The 25,024-nt window shown below is 41.7% G+C and overlaps 1 protein-coding gene across 1 annotated transcript; it reads right to left on the reverse strand.

Annotated features, from left to right (window-relative positions):
* Positions 1-364: 364 nt before the first annotated feature.
* L2hgdh (L-2-hydroxyglutarate dehydrogenase) lies at positions 365-25,021 on the reverse strand. Its single transcript, XM_051147079.1, has 10 exons — positions 24,808-25,021; positions 21,211-21,326; positions 20,066-20,217; positions 18,180-18,311; positions 15,190-15,352; positions 13,750-13,784; positions 10,872-11,039; positions 9,963-10,120; positions 8,615-8,746; positions 365-682 (listed from the first exon to the last, which is right to left on the reverse strand). Exons 1-10 carry the CDS (start codon positions 24,945-24,947, stop codon positions 487-489), a joined length of 1,392 nt encoding a protein of 463 aa, XP_051003036.1. The 5' UTR covers positions 24,948-25,021; the 3' UTR covers positions 365-486.
* Positions 25,022-25,024: the final 3 nt, after the last annotated feature.

A 25,024-nucleotide genomic window follows, 5' to 3' on the forward strand; every position in this document is an offset into this window, starting at 1 on the left:
TACTTAGAAATGTGAAATTTCATTTATTTTCTTGAAATCAAGCATCTCCAGTTGTTGAATACACTACTGAATAATGTAAGCTTTCTTGACTCTTCAGATGGAAAGAATGTCACATCCTACAATATACTGTGATGTATTTTTTCCCAGGAAAGAAAAAAAATTAAATATTATAAAGTCACATTGATTTAGGGAACACCTCATTTTTTTTTATGCCGTCTTCCCAAACGTTCTGTAGGGGCCCTTCCTAAATCTTGGTGGGTTGAGGTAAATCTAATAAACTCAAGGTTCCAGAACAGGAGCAGACACAGTTTGTTTCTTTGCTCACAAGATTATGGACCTGAGGTTTTTTGTTTTTTTTTTTTTAATTTATTTTAGCATAAAAAGTATGATTTAAAAATCATTTTCTTAAATTATAATTTTAAAATGCAACTGGTGGAGCCTTGTTGCTGATGTTGGGAATATAATGCAAACAGCTCCCTTCCTCATTCATAACTTAAATCGTTGCTGTACTTCATCCGCTATCATTCTAGAAATTGCCAGGGAAGAAGTGGCCGCGGGAGAAGGTGCATTTCTCACATGAAGAACGCGATCTCCAATTTCCCCAGCTCCTCCATCAAACACAAAATCATCTACCAGATTTCCATCTCTGTCCAGGGCCTGGGCTCGTACTCCAGCAGGGCCTCTGCAGAAGCAAAAACAAAGTGTTAGTTATCTGAGCTAAAGACATAGACAGCCTACAAGTTTCCGAAGCATTCTTAAGGCAATAGAGTCTTTATTTGAAATGTAATTACGTGGAAACCCACTTGTTCTATGTTTAGCAAAAGGCTGCGGGTGATGCTCTGGCCAGTGCAGAGCCTTAGCTGGAGCAGAATGCCCATCACGTGACAGTGTAACAAATACTACCCAATAAATATCTAAGTAATTATGTTACCTGTAAATATCTGTTCTTTCCAAAAGTCTTAAAAATAAACTAAGTCTAGAAATCAATCAATGGCAATTGTAGAAATCAATGGCAGCCAGCAGAAAATTTTTATAAAAGCAGGTTGACAGGGAGACCTAAGAGGTATTCCTCAAAATTCTCATTGTTTCGTGTCTTCTAGTACCAATCAAAGTTCACAGGCATTTTGGGGATTGACACGGTCAGCTAGAGAGGGAGGGCATTCACACCCTTGACCTTCTAGATTCTGGTCTCCACATCCTGAGTGCTGGGAGGTAGACACCATGCCCCGTGTATCCCCAGCCCATATTCTGCTTTATAACATATACGGTTTTTTTTTTTTTTTTTTAGATTTAGAATTCTGCTGTTTTATATAATAAGTAAAATGTACAGATGAAAATGGAATTAAATGCATTTAGAAGCCAAAATCATCTCCTTTGAGAGTGTTCACTTTCAAAGCAAAACGTGAAAAAAAAAATCTGTGTATCAAGACACAGAAGTTAGGCAACCATCAACAGTTTCTTACTGATTCTGGGACAGCTTACACAAAAACCTGAGGATACAAAGAGCCATATGATAACACTGTCCTCGAGGTCTCAGCCTGGCCGAACAAGGACAAGGACAAAACTAGCCACTGTTGACCAGGTATGCCCTGGGGATTGTCTCACCCACCCTTACAATGCTCTGGGAGGCTGGTGTGTGCAGCGCATAAGCAACCTCAAGAAACACAAAGGGATTGAGTGCCCTGCCTGAAGCGTTCAGTTCCACAGTTCACTTAGAGCGCTCCGTGGGAAGCACAAGTGTGAGAAACCTGTACGATGAAGGCAAATGATCAGCTCTAGACAATCAGGCTTTGGGGGAGGGAAAGTTCCAGGTGAGCATCTGACACAGCACCACCCGACACGGCACATGGGCATAAGAAATTAACATTGCTAAAGACAAAGACACATTAGTGGGAGTCCTTTTTGTTTTTGTTTTCTTCAATCTTTATAGCTTATTGTAACTCATCAGTGGCACTCCTTGATTTTGTTAGCAAAGAGTGTGGCTGCTGGTTAAAGTGTCTGTGGGTTCTTGTCATCTCGTCCTTGTGTCATCCAGAACACAGTCCGTACTCTATGTACTGTCACATTCCTCTGTACAGAGCTTTAAACTGTATATTCTCCGTTACTGCTAAGCATATTGGAGTTAATACTGATTACCCAAAGCAAAGAATGTATTTACAGTTATTGTTCCTATAAAGGCAAATTATCCCTCAATAACTTTTGCCTGTGTTCAAAATCTGTAACTCAAACTGAAAATAAAACACTATTTTTTCCCCTTAAGATCTGACTGCAGTTCAAACTAGCATGAAATGTCTAAACTACCAAACACTTCGTGTTGCATTTTCAGCATCTTAGGAAGCCTTATGTACTCCTGCAGAGTTATATGAAAGCTTTCCTTTCAGAAGACTTCAGCCTGAGGTAAGTCTTACAATTTGAAACCTTAAGAAAGATAAACCAAAATGCCTTGAGGGCAGACAACGTCTTGTACAATACCTACCTCATCTCCATGTCTAGATTTGAGTGTTACAGTTTATAGACACGCGGTAAGGCTACACACTGTATTTTAAAACATTTTTTTAAAAGCTAAAAGAATGATTTAGCAAATTAATAACTGTGAATTCAGTTATATTGAATATGGTGCTTGCTATTTGCAGCTAAGTATAATGGCAAGGTATATCCTAGGTGCTAAACTATATCCCAAAACAATAGCAGCTGAATATATAACTAAGTACACCACGCTTCCATCTGGGATATTTTGTACTGCATTATTGTCACATGGCAGATATTATGCTCTGGCTGGGAAAAAAGCTATGAAGAGTTGTAACTGACATCTTTGGCTTGTCCTAAATAGGATAGCCAAGTACTTACAACACTCACAATGGGAACGGCTGCCAATCTAAATCTGTATTACCATGTAAACACAGGTAACTCGGATGCGCTGCTATGGAGAAGGCAAACAATTCAAACCTGATTTCTGGGCATGAAGGAACAGTTATTTTTCTTTCTAATCTTTGATGAAACAGGACTATGGGAGAATACGGTTTGTATCATGGCTCATCTTCCCTTACTTTCTGGCAGGGCTGGGGATGGAGTCCTGTGCGTCGTGTGTACTGGGAAACTGCTTTGCTACGTTACCCACACCACAGCCCTACATGCCTAGTGAGGTCTAGAACATTGTGAGACCCTCAGATGGCTGTGGGAGACTACATGATACAGGACTCTCTAATGGGGGCAGGAGGGACCTAGCTGCTAGGGTCTAATTCTGTAACTTATCTGCTGACTCTCACCTGATTTCATATGAGTCTCTGTTCAGCAGGACCTTATCGGAGGAAATCCTCTATGTCTAAGTATGTCTAGACATATTCTTATGTACAGGTCTTGTATTTTTTTATTAAGTGTTCCAAGAAGAACTTAAAAAAATGTACAAAAGCAAAGAGAACTTCTGTAAATGAATTACTATTACCATTTTGTATGGCAAATCTTTCAGTGATTAGACAAACATAGCCATTCCTGTTTTATCTACATTCCCACCTGCCAGTCATCTTTCCCATGGATCCAAGGCACACCTAGATGGCATGCCAGTTCATGTCAATGTGTGTGAAACTATGCTTATCATTAAAGTAGCACACATTTAGTACTGACACTAGTCAGCCTCTATCAACCAAACTGGATTTAAAATTTTACTTTCTAGTTTACAGACGGGGCAGAGAGCAGTATCTGGGGAGTCTGACTGAGATTCAAGAGGGGTCAAGCTTCTCTGCTTATGGTCCTTACTTATTTAAACTCTCACACACTCACATCCTAATTCCCAAGGATAGACAGACAAATTCCTTAATATATTTTGGTGCCAAGGGAGATATTTTTTCTAGATTCCTTTTTCACTAAGAGACCCTCAGTTTTGCCTGACATGGTGGTGCATGCCTTTATTTTCAGCCCTTGGGAGACAGAGGCAAGCAGATCTCTCTGAATTAAAGGGTCTACACAGGGTTCCAGGCCAGAGAGGGCTGCATAATGAGACTCTGTCTCAAAAATACAAAAGTAAATAAAATAGAAAGAATACTGGGTGGATCTGGACCCAGGAGGGTCTGTTCACCTTACTGCACCAACCAAGGACAGTACATGCAGTAAACATCGAACCCCTACTCAGATCTAGCCAATGGACAGGGCATTCTCCACAGTTGAGTGGAGAGTGGGGACTGACTCTGACGCCCCATATTTGACCACCTCCCCTTAGTGGGGAGGCCTGGTGGCACTCAGACGAAGGGTAGGCAGGCTACCAGGATGGCACTTGATAGGAGATGACCATATCATGGGGGAGGACATCCCCTTCTGTCACAGAGCAAGGTGAGGGGAATAGGGTGAAAGAGGGAGGGAGAGAGGAACAGGGGGATACAAATGAGGAGATAACAATTGAGATGTAATCTAAATAAATAAATTAAAAAAAAAAAAAAAGAATACATTAGGGTCTAACTTACTATTTGGATAGACCAAAAGCCCCCTTTCTACTACCTGGGGGGAAATGAAAATAAAGTTGCTAACGTTGTATTATCTTATCTTGTGTGATAGACATATATAATTTTTGAATTTCATTGAGCACTTTTTATTGTGTGTACACATTTTATTGCATGTGAATCACACATCCATTAAAAACATGAACTCCATGGGAGGAATGTAGGATGCAGAGAAGGACTGCCAAGCGTCGCCTTCTGAGCAGAGCACAGCCTCTGCAGTAAAAGCTCACTGCAACTGCGGCTGCCTGCACTGCTTCTGCACAAGAGCAGGCCTGTCGATAGTCACCACGTATAAATGGGACAACCCTTAGGGGCCTCTACCCCTCACAGCTGACCTAGTGGTTCATGGCAAATTCTTGGAGAAGAGGAGTCATTGCTGTCAGTTTTGTGCCCATTAGTGAGCCCACCAGGCTTCAATGAAGAGTTCCAAAACACAATTCGTACAGTCAGCTCTGATTAAACTTGTAAGTCACAAAACAGACAGAAACCATGGTCTGGAAAAAGAGGTTGATGGGAATAGAACAGAGGCAATTAAAAAAAAAAAAAGCGAGAGAGAAAGTAAATGGTATACATTGTATGCATGTATGAAATTGTAAGAGAATAAATTAAATCAAAAAGGAAAAGAAAAGACACTGGCAGTAGTGCATGCCTTTAGTCCTAGCACTTGGGAGGCAGAAGCAGGCAGACAGATCTCTGTGAGTTTGCCTACATAGGACATGTCTACAGGATATCCAGGCCTACATAGAGAAACTCCGCCTCAAAAACAAAACAAAACAAAAGGCAAAGACTATCTGTATCCAAGCCTCTCAGTTATTAAAATCTCCTGCTCTAGGGCAACATCAGTACCAACTCCTCTTGCAAAACAAGGTTTCAATTTCTCCTGTTTTGGGTATATGAATACCTCCACTTTCCCTCAATGGCATATATATATATATATATATATATATATATGAATTTGAGTTTTATAGTATGAAGGTTATCTAATTCTCTAGACTAGTGGTTCTCAACCAAAGGAAATCCTGCCCCCTAGAGGATACTGGCAATTTTTGGAGACATTTTGGATTGTTACAGCCAGGAGCATGGGTAAAGGCCAGGGGTACTATTAAACACCCTGCAATGAGCTAGACGGGCCTCAGAGCAAAGAATTACCTAGTGCAAAATGCCAACTACACCAAGGCTATAGAGGTGTCTTGCATTTGCAATTTATAATGGCATAGCTTTCATTTCTGCTTTAAATTTTACTTTTGAATTCCTTAATATGATATTTAGAGATGGGCGAGGTGGTACACACCTGTAATCCGAGCACTCGGGAGGCAGAGGCAGGCAGATCACTGTGAGTTCAAGGCCAGCCTGGCAGTCCTGGCCTACAGAGCGAGTCCAGGACAACCAGGGCTGTTACACAGAGAGACTCTGTTTTGGAAAACAAACAAACAACAATATTTAACAAAATGATGCATGGGAAAGGGGGGAAATCGCTGCAACATAAACATGTAGGTGCCATATTAATTAGAAAATATCTTAAGGAGCTTAGAGCTAATATTAAGAGCCTAAGTGACAAATCATTTAACAATATGTTTGTATATCTTATGTATATATCTAACTGATAATACCTTCACATTCCAGCCTAATGTGTAATAATAAATTATTGTCCACAATGCTTTGCTATAAGCTTTCAATAAGAATCAAGATGAATGTGCTTTTGTAGCTATTAATACTTAAGGGCACAGTTTCAGAGTAACACAACCCACCGAGCGTGGCTTCTGTTAGTGGGCTGTTCCTTTGCAGTGCTGGGGATCCAAATCAGGACTTCATGTATGTATGCTCTGTTAGCTTTTAATATCTAACACCGCCTATATGCTTATGACGCAATACTGGCAGGACATTTATGGTTTGAATACACTGGATTGCGTGAAAAATTAGGCTTCAAGCTGTGAAAAGTAATATTGATCTTATTATTATTTAATATTTCTGGCATATAAGATGTAGATAACAACATATATACTCTTTAATGAAAAAAGAAATTAAAGAAATTTGAAAAAAATTAAAGAAATTTTAAAAATAATTTTAAAAAAGAAAATAAACCACAAGAGCTATGGTGGAAGCCCATGTGATATTCACAGATCCTGCTCTTCCTTCCCTAGAGGTAGCTATCGTCCTGAGTCAGGTGTTTATTAGCTCTATGGTCACTTTTATTTCCACAGAGATCCGTAAATAGTATGTGATTTATGCTTTTTTTTCCAACTCATACAAATCCTTGCTTTTAGTAATTTCCTGAATTTAACAGCTGAAGGAGTCAGAGTCAATCAAGAGAAGGAACAGATAGGAGCTAAATACACTCAGCTTCTGTGTGTGAAGAGGAGCGCATCTGTGGGTCGGCCTCAGGGTTCTATAAAAGGTGGAAACTGAATATGCGCAGCGAAGTCACCGCCAAGGTTTCCATACGGAAGCCCATATGCCCGGAGAGTATCGGCGACAGTAACGGAAACCTGATTTAACTGGCCTGTTTTCATATTTATGACATTATAAGTCTGCAACTGCAAACCACCGAGAACATAAAAGGCTTTGCTTATAAGTAAGCATATGAAAATAAAGCCTCTATATTTTTATTCCTTCCATGTCAGAGGGTGAGAAGGAGAGATAAGAGAGAAAACATGAACTGGGCTTTAGTAGTCCTTCTACAAGGTCAGAGAATTATCTCAGAATGACACATTAGAGACAGATTTAGAGCAGCAAGATCCCCCCTGCCCCTAAGGGAGACAGCTGACATGACTATTGTTCTTTCCAGATACAGTCAAGCTCACTGACAAATTACACCAGGCTAGCTTCAACAGCTGCTCAGACAAAGTAGACAGTTGGTGCTCTGGAGCGTCATGGAGGGATGCATTATAACACAGTGTGAGTACCACGAAGTACACTGTTGATTAGGCTAACAACTGGCATGGGCACTGAAATATCACCAAAGAGGAAAAATACATAGGCTTGATGAGTTCAGGGCAATCTACACACCAAGTCCAGAAAGTCTTTAATTTTAAGAAGAAAAACAAAACCAACCAACCAACCAGACAAACCTTTTCCTGATACCCTGAAGCAAAGATTTAGATGAACTAGTATTGTTGCAGGATATTTGATCACATTGTGAATTCTGAGATTGTAAATTGAAAAAAAAAAAAAACTGTTTTTTATTGTGGTGTGGCTCAGCCCTAGCACACACCTTTAACCCAAGAGCTAAATAAAGGCACCCGCAGGTCAAGAGGCAGAGCAATCAACGCAACCAGTGGAAAGGGATGAACATAAGCAAGAAGGAGGGACAGAGAGTTGACAGTGTTAAGACAGCACGGAGGAGAAGGGGCTTTTCCTTCTAGGACATCCGTTGAGTAGGAAGGTCAGCTGGGAGCTTTCTCTGCCTCTCTGAGCTAGCAGGTTTTCACCCCAGAATCTGGCTCCTGAGTCTTTATTAATTAAATGTCTGGAATGTTCTTTCTCTAAAAGAGCATACTCCAGCCGTGCTGCTTCCTACTTCCGTGCTACAAGCAGAGTTAGATTTGACACAAACCGAAGTAGAGGGGGCCGGAGGGATGACTCGGTGACTAAGAGCATGTGCTGTGGCTTACAACCCCTGCAACTCCAGTTCTATGAGGTCCAGCACCTCTGCTCTCCTCAGTCAGCTGTACTCACGCGCACATACCACCCCCACCTCCACACAACTAAAAATAAAATAAATCAGGTTGTTGGGGTGTGTGTGTGCACACTTTTGTTTTTTTTTTTTTTAAGTAGAGAAGAAGAAGGCAAGAAGTATATGTCTAAAGGGGCTTTAAGACGCAATCAAGGTGGCGCACACCTTTAACCCCAGGACTCAGGAGCCAAAGAAGACAGATCTCTGTGAGTTCGAGGCCAGCCTGGTCTACAGAGAGTTCCAGGACACAGAAAAACCCTGTCTCATAAACAACAACAAAAGGTTAGATGATTATGAACAACCAGCACTAAAGGCTATGGTACAGTAAGGCAGAAGGGATGCAAACCTCTTGGAGAAAAGAGGGAAAAGACCCCGAGGCTATGCGCCTGAAAGAGAGCTATCACCAGCCCTACCTGCCTCCTGGGTTTGCCTCCTCATCCCATTAACTTACCGAAGTACATCGCTGACTGTAATTTCAGGAATGAACTTTTGAAGATGCTTCACCGTTTCACTGAGGAAACAGGCTTTATACATTTCATTAGCTCCATAAGAGAAATTCTGGAATACCAGCTTAATGAAACCACTAATAATAAAAGAAAAAAAAAACCTTTATGAGACAGAGAAGTCCTTTATTACTTACTATAAAATATCTATACAATTTATAAAAAGTCGGAAAAATTACACAATAAAGAAACTTTTGGCCAATATAAGGAGTGAAACTCACTCAAACTCAAAATGTATAAGGAATGTGGTTTCAGACTGGCTTGCTGACATTAAGGCTTCCTAAGGCTGTCAGTACACTAAAAGCACCTTTCCTAGTTTAGTTGGCCGAGGTACAATATTCTAGTAGATGTCCTCAAGTGAGCGTCTGTGCACATACTCCAACCTAATCCTTCTGTTATAGAACCTGCAGAGGGCAAAACCCACAATAGTTTAAAATGCTTTCCAGTGGTTGGATACAATCTTATGAAGAGAAAGGAGACCAGAGGGCTGGGGAGATGGCTCATTTGGTAAAGAGTTTGCCATGCAAACATGAGGAAGAACCTGAGTTTGGATCCTCAACACCTATTTAAAAAGCAGGAGTGTCAGCACATGCCTGCAGCCCCAGCACTGGGGAGGCGCAGAGAGGAAAATGCCTGGGGCTTGCTGGCCAGCCAGCCTAGAACATGCATGCACATGTGCGGGCGGGCACACACACACACACACACACACACACACACACACACACAAAACAAAACAATATATCCTGAAGCTATTTCTTAGAACAGTAAAAAGTTCGTGTCATAAGTCTATACAGCAGCACTCTTAGATTTACACACACGTGCACGCGCACACACACACACACACATCATCTCAGCAGTACTTTAATAGCTTACAAAACAATGGTGACTAGCTTGAAATGATATTCTCAAAGTAAGTCCTCATTAGTTTCTGATCTTTTAGCAACATTTAAGTTATGGACAATCAGATGTGTGAATGGCTTTGGTCTTATTTTCTTTTTAGCTAAGACATTATCACCCTGGTTCACCACAACCCTTGTGAGGTAGTTAGACATTAGACTTGGGACAAGGCGTGTAGTCCAGTGTTTTACACTCCGCTCACTGTGTACAAGGCTCTACATTCGATCTTTAGTGTCAAAACCCAAATAAACAAGTTCATGCTTATTTCATTAATTTGGATTAATAAAAAAATTAACACAACAGGCACATACATGATGGTTTGTTCCATTAGAATAAAAGAACCATCTTACATTAAAAAAGAATAAGTACATAAAGTCTTTTGAAAGGCAACGCTGTTACCTCTTGAGAATTGTTTCCATAGCATCTCTGGCATTGAAGTCAAAGGCTCCGTAACCTTCCCGCTTAAAGGCAAGCACTGCATTCGGCCCTAGCCAAATACTGCCATCCAACCTCGGTGTAAAGTGAACTCCTAGGAAGGGCATGCGGCTGTCCGGGACCTGCAGGTTCAACACAGCAACGCACGATTAGCTTCATCCCACACATCACTGTATGAACTGCATAAACAGACATCTAGCTGGTGATACAAGAGAGTTCTTCTAGACATCTGTATGCACTGTGAGCCGTGTTCACACAGGCGTTCCTATTAATATGCGTGTGCTCTGGTTAAAGTGCTACTGTCATCCATATATATGTTCCACTTATCCATCCTTCTGGGAAAAGGGGAAGGATCAACTGTTCTATTCCTATTATTGCCTCTCCTCCTATGACAGAAGTCTGAGACTGGCAGGCAAAACGGCTGTCAGGAAAAAAATGTACATATTTAAAGCATAGGCCTCAGTGAAGCGAGCAGGAGCAGATGACTTTAGCTTCTGGCAGGGTCAAAAACATCAATTTCATCTGATTCAACCTAACATGCTTTAGGGGCCTTGTCCATCAACAGGTGAATGGAGGCAGAAGAGTGAGCCTTTGTTTAAACACCCCAGACTTTTACCCTTTTCTGTTCCTATACAAAGCAACCAAGGAGCTGGGCATCTAGAACTCCCGTTCGTGTGCTCCTCTACTACAGAGGAGGACCTGGGTCCCTCTCGTTAGTACTGCCTCGGTGTACTCATGCTGCCCTCAGAGCAGAAGGCGGCTTTAGGGACAGATGAAACGGCTACAAGCCCTTCTAATGCAGACATGGGTTTTTATTTTCATTTCTTTTGTGCCTCCAACCAGCTTGAGAGAGAAGACAGAAGTGTCACCTACCGGATAAATATTTCCCTTTACAAGGTAGCTCTTTTCTGGCTTCAAGAGCAGGTAATCTCCCCGGAATGGGACAATTTGAGGGTCAGGGTTGCAGCCACTCAACTCTGAAATACGGTCTGAGTAAAGTCCTGCACATGTCACAACAAAGCGACACTGAATTTCCTCTCCCTGGTACAAAATAAAAAAGCATGGTTAGTGTCTAAATATGAGAAAGAAAATGTGGCAGTGCTTGTCTGTGTGAAAGCTTAAACAAAACATACAAAACAAAAAACGTCCAACTGAATGGAGAATTAACAGAGGTTCTGATATAGGAGATGGGTAAAAGAAGGTTGGGTTTAGTCAACAAACTGTATATATGAAAACAGCACACAACTATATAGTTGATATAAGCTAATTAAGACAATTTTCCAGGGGTGGGTATGGCGAGCAGTCATACTATGTAGCTCTGGCTAACCTTGAACTTCACCAGGTTACCCTGAACTTACAAAGATCCACCTGCTTCCCAAGTGCTGGGATTAAGGCATGAGCCCCCATACCCAGCTATATGTTATTAAAAAAATAATAATATACAGGGGCTGGAGAGATGGCTCAGAGGTTAAGAGCACTGCTCATTCTTCCAAAGGTCCTGAGTTCAATTCCCAGCAACCACATGGTGGCTTACAACCATCTATAATGAGATCTAGTGCCCTCTCAGGCAGAGTATAAATAAATAAACCTTAGATAAAACAGCAACAACAAAACAATATACAATGCTTGTATGAAGGAATAAGTAGGTCAAAAGAGGAAAATAGAAGCTAAAATTAAAGATAAAAACATATTTCAATGTAACTATCAGCAAAATGGAACCCCCTTTGTTTTTTGTTTTGTTTTGTTTTTTGAGACAGAGTCTCTCTGTGTAACAGCCCTGCCTGGCCTGGCCTTGCTTTGTAGACCAGGCTGGCCTCGAACTCAAGAGATCCACCTGCCTCTGCCTCCTGGGTACTGGGATTAAAGGCATGTGCCACCACGCCCGGCTGGAACCCCCCTTTTGTAAAATTCACAAAATTGAAATTGAAGCTGGGTATCCAGAACTTGGGAGGTTGAAACAGCAATGAGTTCAAGGCCAGCCTGGACTACTTAGCAAGACCTTATCTCAGAATATTAAAAATAAATAAATAAATAAAAATCTGAAATTGAGTTAAGATTTAAATGTAAAATCTATGACCACACAATGTAAGAAAATGTAGAGGATGCTCCTTAACATTAGCCTCAGTGACAATTTTTGTCGACAGAGCACCACAGACACAGGTAAAAGTAGCAAAAACGAACAAGTGGACTACAGCAGACACAAAGCTTCTGTGCAATGAAGCAAAGGCACATGCAAGCCACACCCCCACACACCGGGCAGCAGTCTATAGATAATACAGAAAGGAATTCAGGAACTCAATGGCAAAAGTAAGCAATCCAATTAAAACTGGGGAAAGGAGCAAGGTGGCGGTGGTGCATGCCTTTATACCTTTAACCCCAGCACTCAGGAGGCAGAAGCAGGCAGATCTCTGTGAGTGCAAGACCAGTCTGGTCTACAGAACTAGTTCCAGGACAGCCAAAGCTACACACACACACACACACACACACACACACACACACACACACACACAAAAAAAAAAAACCCTGTCTCAAACAAAAACAAAAACAAAACAAACAAAAATAACAGCAACAAAAATAAACCCTGGGGACAGGACAGGACAGGACAGGACACGACACTTTTCAAACACATATAAATTACCAACAGGTAATTCCAGCACTTGAGAGGCAGAGGCAGGCAAATCTCTGTGAGTCTGAGGCTGTCCTGGTCTACAGAGTGAGCTCCAGGACAGCCTGTCTCAAAGACAAAGTCTGTTTGGAAAGTGAACATGTTTCACTCTAATTATACCTTATATGAAAACATAATTTTGCCAATGTCCTATTTGCAGGTTGGGTACAGTTTTAATAGAGGTATGTTGTCCCCTGTCTGCTGGGTATAGTGAGAGATGCTACAGAACATGTCTACTTCAGCAACTGGCTTCTCAGATTGCGCAGAAAGCCTGGGACCCACCAACTTCCTTCTAACAAGTGCTAAGGCTGAGCGTGATGTACATCCCATAACACTTATGAATGATTCTGCCTCTCTCACTGACACTTGAGGGTACAGGGAACGCAGAGTTCTGTGGTTCTTGTGTTAGACTATAGGAGAATGGAGGAAAGCAACCAGCTCCCTCTGTACAACCTACACCCTCCTCCCAGTCTCTGAATTAGTAGTTAATAAGTGAACGCGTAGCAGAGTGATAAAGTGTCTATCAGCCGGAGGAGGGGCGGGTGGAGAGATGGCTCAGCGGCTAAGAACTGACTGGACTTGCAGCACCCATACAGTGACTCACAATCTGCTGTAACTCCAGTTCCAGGGATCCAATGCCCTCTTATAGTGTCAGAGGGCACCAGGAACATACACACGTGCAGGCCAACAGTCAAACACAAAAATAAAATAAGTATTATTTAAAACTCCCAAAAGACGTAGAAGAGGGGAAATTAACTGAAAGAGAAAACTGAGGAACAGAGGGGAATGATCAAATATTTTATATACATGAATAAGACACAATAAGAAACCTGTTACTATATGTAATTAATATGTGCTAATAAAAAACATTGAAAAAAACCATGTGGTGTCTGGCTCTTGAGGAACCATAATTGGGGTAGTGCTGACTCTCACGTGTATACATACACGTGCACATGCACACACATGTATATGTACACACTTGCACATGTACACACACATAAACAGACATACACAAAGACATAGCAATCACTCAATAATCCAATTTTACAAGTAAGTGAAAGTGAAAAAGAACTCAAAAACCTTTACCTTAGTATTCGTGACAGCAACTGGATATTTCAGCCCTGGCAGGGATAAAAAGAATTAGTGAAACTTTTGTTTGAGCAAAAGAAAGCTGTTATTACTTAATATATTACACCGGTAGCAAATTTAAATGATTGTCTTAATTGTATGTTAATTTTCATTCTGAAGCTTTTTACCAAGTAAGAAGACTAAAGCGACTCATATTTGACAAAACATGAAACTCTAGGATGGTTTTTCTAATACACTTAACGAATGCACAGCTCCGGCTTGTGCGAGCACAGACCCTGCCTTTTACCAGTATCTTGCTCTGCATGTACAGCAGTGTCATCAGAAACGAATTTAATTTAACCACAGAACTAAAGCATGGGCTATTCAACACAAGACAAGCTTGTGTTCTAGTGTTGCTAACCTGAGTCCCTCCTGGGTTGTTCAGAGAACAAGAATTTCACAACACAAAAGATTCCAGTAATGAGCTGACCATTTATCCAGTTTGTCCCACTTGCTGCTGCGATGTTGAGGCTATTACCTACCTACGTGGTGGATTCTGCTTACCCACCTACATCGACTGTATTTGGTAAGTTGGTTCATCATCTTAGACTGTAGAAAGATGCAGGGCTAGTGATACATACAATCCAGACCTCCTTTAAAGCCTGCTAAGGAAGAATTTGATTCTCTCTCTAATTTCCTTGTAGCAAATAGAAGGCTTATAAGCCTCTCATTTGACTAAAAAGGAAAACTACTCATCGCAAAGCAAAATAAAACAGGTTTTAGCTATAGTCTAAGATGGGTATGGGAGGTCAGACTCCATACAGCTGAGTCTTTTTATGATATTAGTCTGCTGTCTGAAATGTGGGTGTGTTCAGAAGTAACCAGCCACTTAACTATTCCTAAGCCATATGCCCCAACAGTCTGATTCAGGAGCTCTAGATGGATGGTGCTAAAATCTGCATTTTAGTGAGCATTGCTGAAGTGTCAACCCCAACCTCAAGGGAACTGTCTGGAGGCCAACTGTGTGCAACAGCCTTAGCAAATCAAAGTTTGGTTTGGTTTGGGTTTTGTTTATTTGTTGTTCCAGACAGGGTCTCTCTGTGTAGCCTTGGCTATCCTGGACTCGCTTTGTAGACCAGTCTGGCCTCAAACTGACAGAGATCCACTTGCCTCTGCCTCCTGAGTGCTGGGATTAGAGGAGTGCGCCACCACGCCTTGGGGCTGATCAGCTTTTAGTACCAGTCAGAGTCCATTGAGTGCCTAGTTCTCTCAGCACAGACATCGAGGAATTCTGGATCTGCTCAGTCCCACTCTGTCCCTTCTGCCTTCACTTCTGGCTCTGCGCCCCACTCCAGCCTGGCTCCTGTGAGTCTGCTACTGGCACCGCCCAGACAAAAACAATCCTTTTTCTTTTTTAATCAATACAAATATTTTGTACAGAAGACAGGGATAGCTTACCATCCTTACTTCTTGAAGGGCTTTCTTTAGCTATTTCAATGTCTTTTACCTCAAAATCTTTCAAGATAGAGCCACCTGCTTCTTGGAAATCCTGGGCAAATGACAAAGCTACCTGCTGATAGTTCACAATGCCAGTATATGGACAATCAATGGCCATTAGACCCTAGGCAAAAGTACAAAATGGTCAGATAATACAATCAAGAAACAGTAAGGTTTGTCATAAGTTTTATTTTTGTTTGAACGTCTATTTGTTTAGTAACACACATTATCCTTGCTTGACAAAAATCTGACAGTGTTTTAAAAACTAACAAAAAAGAGACAGAGGCAAGCGGATCGCTTGAGTTTGAGGCCAGCCTGATCTCCAAAGTGAGTCCAGGACAGCCAAGGCTACACAGAGACATTCTGTCTTGAAAAACCAAAAAATTTAATAACAATAATAATAATAATAATAATAATAATAATAATAAATTAATTTAAAAATAAATAAAAACTAACAGAAAAGTATGTTCTTGTTATGTGTCTAAATTTGGTAATGAACACACACACAGACACACACACATATATAAAATGTGTCTACTAGAGAGGAAAAAACAATACTAGCTAAACAAGACCATCTTATAATCAGGAAATACCCAGCAGCAGATAAAATATTTATGTTAAATTGTTATGTCTTATAGCCGGACGTGGTAGTACATGCCTTTAATTCCAGCACTCAGGAGGCAGAGGCAGGTGGATCGCTGTGAGTTCAAGGCCAACCTTGTCTACAGAGGGCCGCCAGGGCTACACAGAGAAACCCTGTCTCCAAAAACCAAAAACCAAACCAAAACAAAAAACTGGTATGTCTTTTCGAAGATTATAAATGTTTTGTTTTCAAAGGCAATCTGTGCCAGTGAAATTCGAACATATTAGCTTTATAATCAAAATTATTAAATCCAAATAAAGCTATGAAACACCAACAAATTTAGTGTTTTCAGAAAACACTTGTGTAGTGAAAGTTAGAGGAGGCTATTGTTTCAGACCGAGCTTCCTGCCACCAAGTCCCAGCACCAAGTCCTGGCAGACCAAACTGAAATGGAGTCATTTTCATGTCACTAAATTAAACTGATTACCTAATCTTCCAAAAAGACAAGAGTCAGAAATAACAGTCGATTCTCCAAAGTGGTCAGTTTTAGTCACGGTGTCTCTTATTTAAATGACCAGGAGAGAAACACTAAAACTGTTCTGCTCTGTGTTCCACTTCTGCTTTCCTTGGCCCTTTCTGCCTTTCTGCTCAGCTTCCTGGAGCCAGTTTCATCTGAGCTACTGTAACCGAGACATGATATAGCACATACTGTAAATATGGCATAATAGAAGAGACAACAGGACAGAGCACAGTCCATTCACTACCTAGACACACACAGACCCACGCTGTCAAAAAGGGGTACTATACGCCCTACAAAGAGCTGCAGCCTCTGTAAACGATGCTCCCTTAGTCACTGGATGGTCACAAAGGAGGAAACACACCCTGACCTATTCCTCACGCTATACACTCAATTTCAAGTAGAAAGTAAAGTGCAGTTTTTAGAAAAATACATAAAGTATTTATTTTACAGACTGTGGGATAGGAAAAGACTTCTCAAACAGAACACTAAGGACACTAACCTTTAAAAATATGCATAAACTGCTAAATTAATCATGTTAAGATATTTTTTTTCAAGACAGGATTTCTCTGTGTAACAGCCCTGCTTGCCCTAGACTCACTTTGTAGACCAGGCTGGCCTCAAACTCATAGCGATCCACCTGCCTCTGCCTCCCAAGTGCTGGGATTAAAGGCATGCACTGATGTACCCAGCTCATATTAAGAATTTTTGCCCCTATCCAGATCTAGCCAATAGGCAGAACATTCTCCACAGTTGAGTGGAGAGTGGGGTATGACTTTCACACGAACTCTGGTGCCTCATATTTGACCATGTCCCCTGGAGGGGGAGACCTGGTGGCACTCAGAGGAAGGATAGCAGGTTACCAAGAAGAGACTTGATACCCTATGAGCATATACAGAGGGAGGAAACCCCCCTCAGGAACAGTCATAGGGGAGGGGAATAAGGGGAAAATGGAAGGGAGGGAAGAATGGGAGGATACAAGGGATGGGATAACCATTGAGATGTAACAAGAATAAATTAATAAAAAATTTTTTAAAAAAGAATTTTTGTACTATTAAAATAAAAGGACAAGTTACAAAGAGGCAGAAGATACCTGCAATATATATTTAGATGTACTAACAAGTATATGTTTATATACACAACAGATATATCCAGACTATGTAATGAATTTCTAGAATTAGTGGGAACTAGTGATTATAAAAGAGGCAATAAACCCAATAGAAAAATGGGCAAACCACTCAAAAAGGAACTTGAGGTGGGGGGTTGGTTTCCAAGTGGGAAATAAAGATACAAAAAGGTGTGTAACACTGAGTCATTGGAAAATATAAATTACAAGCATAATGTAATGCTATAGTTCATGCATCTGTAATCTGAAAATAAAACCTTTAAAATATCAACAGGATGCTCAAAAATATTTGAATTTGGGAATATTTTGATTTTTCTGAAATTCTGGATATTGAACTGGTCAAAGGCCATGCAAATATCCCCATATCTGAAAGATTTCTGGCCTGCTGCATTTTCAGTAAGATATACTTGGCTTGTATAACATAACCACAAAAGTAGCTTCAGTGAAAACAAATGCCACGTGTCAGTGAGGGCACGGTGCGACTGGAGCTATATGTGACTGAGAGGATAAACCAAGGTACTTTGGAAGACTTTTTGGTAATACTTGCCAAAGCTGAACATAAACACATAAACTGTAACCTAACAATATCTCTCTGATATATATATCCAATAGCAATATGAACATGTACTTACCAAAACATAGGTTCTAGAATGCTCGCTCACAGCAGCATCATTTGGAATAGCCCATGGACACTCCCATGTGCACGAGGCTGGCCCATCACTCACCCTGCAATATGGCTCCTTCTTTTTTATACCGTCCTGCTGAATCAGTCGCAAGCCTTGGACTCCATTTTGCAGGCCTCTCTCATACAGGGCCTGAAGTCTGGGGATTTCTTCTTGTTCCACAGCTACTATTAGCTTCAGAAAATGATAACATTCATGAATAGAGTTAGCTGCAAAATACATAAAGTCTCAATGTAAAAAATCAAAAATTATCATATGTTTCAAACAAGGTTGAGACAAAGCATTTCTCTTCCATAAATCTAATTCTCCCTTTGTTTATTATTATCTTTCCCTCATCAAAACAAAACTACCTTAAGAAAACAACATTAAAACTTGAGGCAGGCAGATCCTGGTGAGTTCCGAGGCCAGCCTGGTCTATAAAGCAAGTTCAGGACAGTCAAGGCTACACAGAGAAACCCTGTCTCGAAAAAACAAAAAACAAAATAAATAAAAACAAAATAAACCAATCTCCCCACACGTAAAATGCTGCCTCAGTTTCCACTTCTTGAGGAGAGTTGCAATTTGATCCCAGCCATACGAAACTCCTTTTTTTTTTTTTTTTTTTTTTTTGAGACAGGGTTTCTCTGTGTAGCCTTGGCTGTCCTGGACTGGCTTTGTAGACCAGGCTGGCCTTGAACTCATAGCAATCCACCTGCCTCTGCCTCCCAAGTGCTGGGATCAAAGGCATGTACCACCACGCCCAACTCCATAAAATAAGTCTTAAGAATAGTAAAAGGAAGTGTAAACATGTGTTTCTCTTGCTATTGTGATATGGAGGGAGTGATGATGATAAGAGTTGTATATGGGAGCTGGGCGTGGTGGCGCACACCTTTAATCCCAGCACTCTGGAGGCAGAGGTAGGCAGATCACTGTGAGTTCGAGGCCAGCCTGGTCTTCAAAGTGAGTCCAGGACAGCCCAGGCTACACAGAGAAACCCTGTCTCAAAAAACAAAAACAAAAACAAAAAACAAACAAACAAACAAAGATTTTACAAAACAACCCATTGAAATACTACCATATGAGACTATGTGGTCCTCATTAGTTCCTGTGAAGAGTGTTGGTAGTTCTCCAAATATTAAAGATGGAGTTCCCACAGGACCCAGAAATCCCACTTCTAGGAATATTCCACTGAGAGATGAGAATGTGTTTCCATAAAAGATATACATAAATACCTATAACTGTATTATTCATAACAAAAAGGCAGAAACATCTCAAATGCATATCAACTGATAAGAACCTAAACAAACCGAGGCATATCTGCATAATGGAGTCATCCATAAGGACGGCAAAGTGCTAACTGACGCTACAACATGGGTAATCTCTGAAAACATTATGGTAAATATATATATATGTATGTATGTATGTATGTATACTTGTTGTTGTTTTGTTTTGTTTTGTTTTTTGAGACAGTTTCTCTATGTAGCCTTGACTGTCCTGGACTCTGTAGACCACAACTCAGTGATCCACCTGCCTTTGCCTCCCAAGTGCTGGGATTAAAGGCATGCACCTCCACGCCTGGCCCTAAGTGTATATCTTAAAAATACATGAAAAAATGTCCTATATATACATATATACATGTAAAGCAGGCACCTGTATAGAGACAGTTGTTAGGGGCTCAGGAAAGGTAGGAATGGAAGCTACTGGTATAGGGTTTATTTTAGATAGTGGCATAACCTTGTAACTGTACCAAAAACCAAATTGTATAATTATTATATGTCAATAAAACTTACTTCTAATTATTAAAATCATAGTATCATGTCATCCCCTAGTACTATATTAAATTACATAGGCACAAAAGCATAGAAAGTCATGTCTTTTTAAAATTTTCAACATTAAACCTAAGAAAATGCTAGTTATAAACAAGTCAAGCCCCCAGTGAGCTGATGTACCTTGCCACATTGCTTGTAGGGAATTCCTTTAAGGTTACAGTATTCATAGATGAGGGCTGCGCCTTCTACACACAATTTAGCCTTTAGAGATTCAGGTTTATAGTAAATTCCACTATGTATGACACCACTGTTCCGTCCAGTCTGGTGAAGAGCTATGAAACAAGAGAGACAGGGTAAAAAAAGTAAATAACTCACATAAAGCCTAAGAGGTGAAGAGCAATTCTCTCTCTCTCTCTCTCTCTCTCTCTCTCTCTCTCTCTCTCTCTCTCTCTCTCTCTCTATATATATATATATATATATATATATATATATCTCACATGTAAAATTGTGTATATATAATATAATTATTATATTACATAATTGGTGAGGCCTATAAACATAAATTCTTTTTTGTTGTTGTTGTTTTTAGAGACAGGGTTTCTCTGTGTAGCCTTGGCTCTCATAGACTCCTTTTGTAGACCAGGCTGGCCTTGAGCTCATAGAGATCTAGTCTGCCTGCCTCTGCTTAAACATAAATTCTTAAAGCTTGCTTTCTCTTAAAGGCTATTTAATACAGTCACCATCTCTTTCTATATACATGTATATATACATATACACACATATATGTATGTATGTATATATATATTAATTAAAACACACACATGAAGCTGTCAGAGGTTACATCATTTAAAATTTTTGCCTAGATCTGCTCTGTTTACTGACAACTTCCTACAGCAGCTATCCCTGGAAACCACGATGAATCATTTCTGCTCATGCTTGATTTCAGCTTAAGCTTTGTTTAACCACCACCTCATGGAGCCACTATGGAGGCCTACCAAGGCTCTCTGCACATGCTCCAACGGCCTTTTCTGTCCTTTTGGAGGAAAGTGGAGCTGTTAGCACTAGTAGGGATGAGAAGCGCAAACCTGGGGAGCACTCTGGTGCTCCTTGGGGGTCCCAGGGTACTCAAGCTTCCAACAGCACAGTTAGAGTGTGCCCTCATGTGCTCTTCTCTCCCCATCTCATACAATCCCTCAAATAAACCACCTCCACGCAAGCCCTTATCCCAGACTCTGCCTTCCAGAGAACCCAAAAATCAACATTTTTCATAACTAAGCCTGACAAAACACACAGGTTCCCAGCAAGCCGTGGGTATACATACGTACCTAAATCTTTCTCCTTTTCCACCACACCAATTGAAAGTCCAGGATGTTTCAGGATGAGTGTTCTGGCAGAGGCAAGCCCCACAATTCCACCACCGACAATGACTATATCAAATGAGCTTTAAGAGGAAGCGAGCTGTAAGAATTTATGTTTATAGACCTCACCAAACTTCACTTTCAGAATTTTCGTTAATGAGTAATTAAAGTACTAGTCTGTAATAACATATATGTTATTGATGTATTATATAACACATCTCACTACATAACATATATTATTTATATATCATATATGATATACCAGGCTCTTTGCCCTCCCACACAGAATCACATACGGAAATTCTGCTAGGACTATAGTCTCAATGACTCAGCTTAGCTCCATCCATGATGCAGCATTTACCATAGGGTCCTGGAGGGGCAGGAAGGAGTGTTAGGGGAACTGTGGATGGAAGTGACACAGATGCCAGATGCCCCATGGGAGGATATGCTGTGGCCCAGGTTTTTCTCTCCTGAGATGGTGTAATAGGCCCCTAGAACTTAGCACAATTGATGCCATGTTGGGGGCACCATTCTGACCTTAGAATCCAGCATGTAGGCCCCAAAGGTGCCAAAATGCGAACAAAAACCCAATCCATCAAAGACCTAGTCCGCACCTCAAGGATCCAGGAAAGTCCCTAAGGGTATTAACCTTGCTTTTTGGCTTCCACAGTTTCCCTTTTCACTAACTGTTCTTGCTAACCGAAATGTGTCAACCAGGATGAGGTTATTGTGCATAGACGTCAAAGAACAGCAAGGCTCAGGGCTGCACAATTTGCTCACGTTCCCTGTGCAGCTACCCGCTGGCAATACAGACTTCCTCTTCAGCTTTGAGAGTGTCCCTGTGTGTTTCACTTGTCTTCTCTGCATGTGCATTTCCTCAGGGAAGAGCCATTCTGTACCTGATGCTACATAGAAGAGTCTTCCTGGGGACTGATTCATGGTTGGGGCAAACAGCCCTGCACTGGACATGTCGTTACCTTTTCCTTGTGTGCAGAGTTTAAGTCATATCTCTCCATAAGGTGAAGAAGGAAGGGCAGTGGCCACTAGTGGAAGATGAGTTCAGCCTTTTTAAGGCTGAATGGTCACAACCAAGTGACCCTGTAGCTTGACCCCAACAACTCTAGAGGTATCGTTGGCACTCTTAAGAATGGTGATCGTGATGAGCTCCTGCTGGCCAGACTTGACTGGTACCCATTTCTTACTGGTGTCACTATTGACCATTGCACAAGCCAGTACTTGGCCGACATTGTTCAGTCATGTTGCTACCAGGGCCAGCACTGTAGCGGGGTGTCTGGCTGAGCCTTGGGCAGCTGCCAGGTTTCATCTTTGGTAAGCTTTGGGAGCTGACTGACAGGTGGGCCCTGCCATCTTGGTGGGGACTTGGGCCCAGGTCCACAATGTAACATTTCTATGCCCAAGTTGAGGACATTGCACAAAGTATTAAACTGTATTGCAGAGGCAGGTGGATCGCTGTGAGTTCGAGGCCAGCCTGGTCTACAAAGTGAGTCCAGGACAGCCAAGGCTACACCGAGAAACCCTGTCTTGAAAAACTAAAAAACAAAACAAAACAAACAAAAACAAAAAACAAACAAACAAAAACTGTATAGGAGCTACACACAGAGTGAATGTAAAACTGATGAAACATGCGTGCACTGTGTCGTGATTCATTTTCTGGGTTTGCTGTTGTGGTATTCACTAGAGTGAATGCTGGGGAAGGAGGAAGGTGACATAAAGCCATTCTGTAAGTTTTGCAACTTTCCATGGGCCTACAACTGTTTCATAATAAAAAGTAGTAAAAACATGGCGGTTAATTGGTAAAGTGCTTGCTGTGCATGCATGCAGACCTGAATTTGTATCCCAAACATCTTTATGTAAAAGCATTGTTCAATCCATCTGTCATCTTGGGGTTGGGGTTGGGAAACAGGCAGATACTTGGAGCTTGCTAGGCAACCAATATCCTTAAGTGCCCCTGTCTTCCAGGCAATGGTGATGCTACCTTTCATGCCAGCATTAAGGAGGTAGACACAAGCAGATCTCTGAGTTCAAGGCCAGCCTGGTCTACAGAATAAGATCAGGACAGCCAGGATACACAGAGAAACCCTATTTGGAAAAACCAGAGGAGGGAGGAGGGAGAGATAGACAGATAGACAGAGACAGAGAAAGAGGAGGAGAGGGAAAGGAAGAGAGGGAGGGAGGGGATGGAGGGGAGGGGGGAAGAGAGAGAGAGAGACCCCCGCCTCATAAATTAAGGTGGAGCATGTGGGGGTGGCACAAGCCTTTAATCCCAGCACTCGGAAGGGATGGGGTGATCTCTGAGATGTTGGAGGCCAGCTTGATCTACTCGGAGTTACAGGAAAGCCAGTGCTGCATAGGGAAACCTTGTTTCAAAGAAAAACCAAAGAAAACAAAGCACCACCACTTAACAGCTTCCACTGCTCTCAGACTAAAATTTAATGCGTGGCTTAAACAAAAGCAGCAGCGCTATGGCAGTGTCCCTCTCCAGTGCCTTTCCACACCTTTGCCTTCCACTAAATCACACTCATGTTGTTCACCTTCTCATTTCAAACAACCAAAAGCCTTCCTCCTTAAAGCTGTGTTCACAGAGAACACCGTATTTGCTTGGCTTTCCTAGGCAGCTCATGGTAGGCAACTGAGCTGTCTCTCATGGGGACAATTCAAGTGTGTACAAGCAACTGATGAACTGTCTTCCAAGCAACACAGGAAATGCTGGCTAAGAAGCAGCATGTTTATTTATAGTGTGTTAGGTCCCTTTATCCCCAAAATGACCACCTAGGGGCCCGACAAGATCCTAGTCACTATCCACCATTTATTTATTTATTTATTTATTTATTTATTTAATGTAGGAGAACTCTGCATGTACACCTACATGCCAGAGAGGGCATCATATCCCTTTATTGATGGTTATGAGCCACCATGTGGTTGCTGGGAACTGAACTCAGGACTTTTGGAAGTATTTTTAATCACTGGACCATCTCATCAGCCCTAAGAAGCCAGGCGTGGTGGAGCACGCCTTTAATCCCAGCACTAAGGAAGGCATAAGCAGGTGGGTCTCTGTGAGTTCAAGGCCAGCCTCGTCTACAAAGCGAGTCCAGGACAGCCAAGGTTACACAGAGAAACCCTGTCTAGAAAAAACAAACAAAAAAGAAAAACAAAACTACATCTCATAACTGTAGCTCCAAGATATGACACCCTCACACAAACATGCATGCAGGCTAAACACCAATGCACATAAAATAAAAATAATAAACAAATTATTACCCACATGGCAGTTCACCATTCATCTTTTAAAAGTGGTTAAGAAAAAGAGAAGAGGTATGTATGTATTCGGAGCTAGATTCGCTCCGGACTCCACTCAACGCTGCCTTTGCTCTGGCCCACAAATGCCGCTGGTGAGCCCTGCAGGTCAGCAGCTTCTGGAGTCTGAGGCTGTACCACAAAATCAGGACTTCCTTGCCAGGGACAGAGACGTCCGAGTAGGGGCACAGGTCGAGTTCGAGACACCTCTAGGGGAGCTGCAAGCGCAGGCCACCGCCACTCACTTACCTGGTGCTGGAGCTGCGGCCACCCCCGCACGGTAGCTCAGGCCGCCGGGACGTTGGCCCGCTAGCCAGCAGGTAGCCCCCAGCAAAGCAGCTTCGGGTCCGACCGCAGGCGCCGCCCACGTAACGCAGGGCTGGCCACATGGCCTGCGCCACCTCCCCTTGGTCAACCTCAGCAGCAGCTGCCTGGACGACCCTCCGGGGTAAGCCCGCCGCTCTCC

The sequence above is a fragment of the Acomys russatus genome, chromosome 1 (assembly GCF_903995435.1).
Source record: "Acomys russatus chromosome 1, mAcoRus1.1, whole genome shotgun sequence".
NCBI classification, from domain to species: domain Eukaryota; kingdom Metazoa; phylum Chordata; class Mammalia; order Rodentia; family Muridae; genus Acomys; species Acomys russatus.

Coding starts and splice junctions, on each gene's coding strand:
- L2hgdh (XM_051147079.1), bottom strand. CDS start 24,947: ATGTGGCCAGCCCTGCGTTACGTGGGCGGCGCCTGCGGTCGGACCCGA. Junction 13,785..15,189: donor CCCTTCAAGAAGTAAGGATG/GTAAGCTATCCC, acceptor TATCCCTGCCAG/GGCTGAAATATCCAGTTGCT. Junction 11,040..13,749: donor TTGCTGTCACGAATACTAAG/GTAAAGGTTTTT, acceptor ATTTTGTACCAG/GGAGAGGAAATTCAGTGTCG.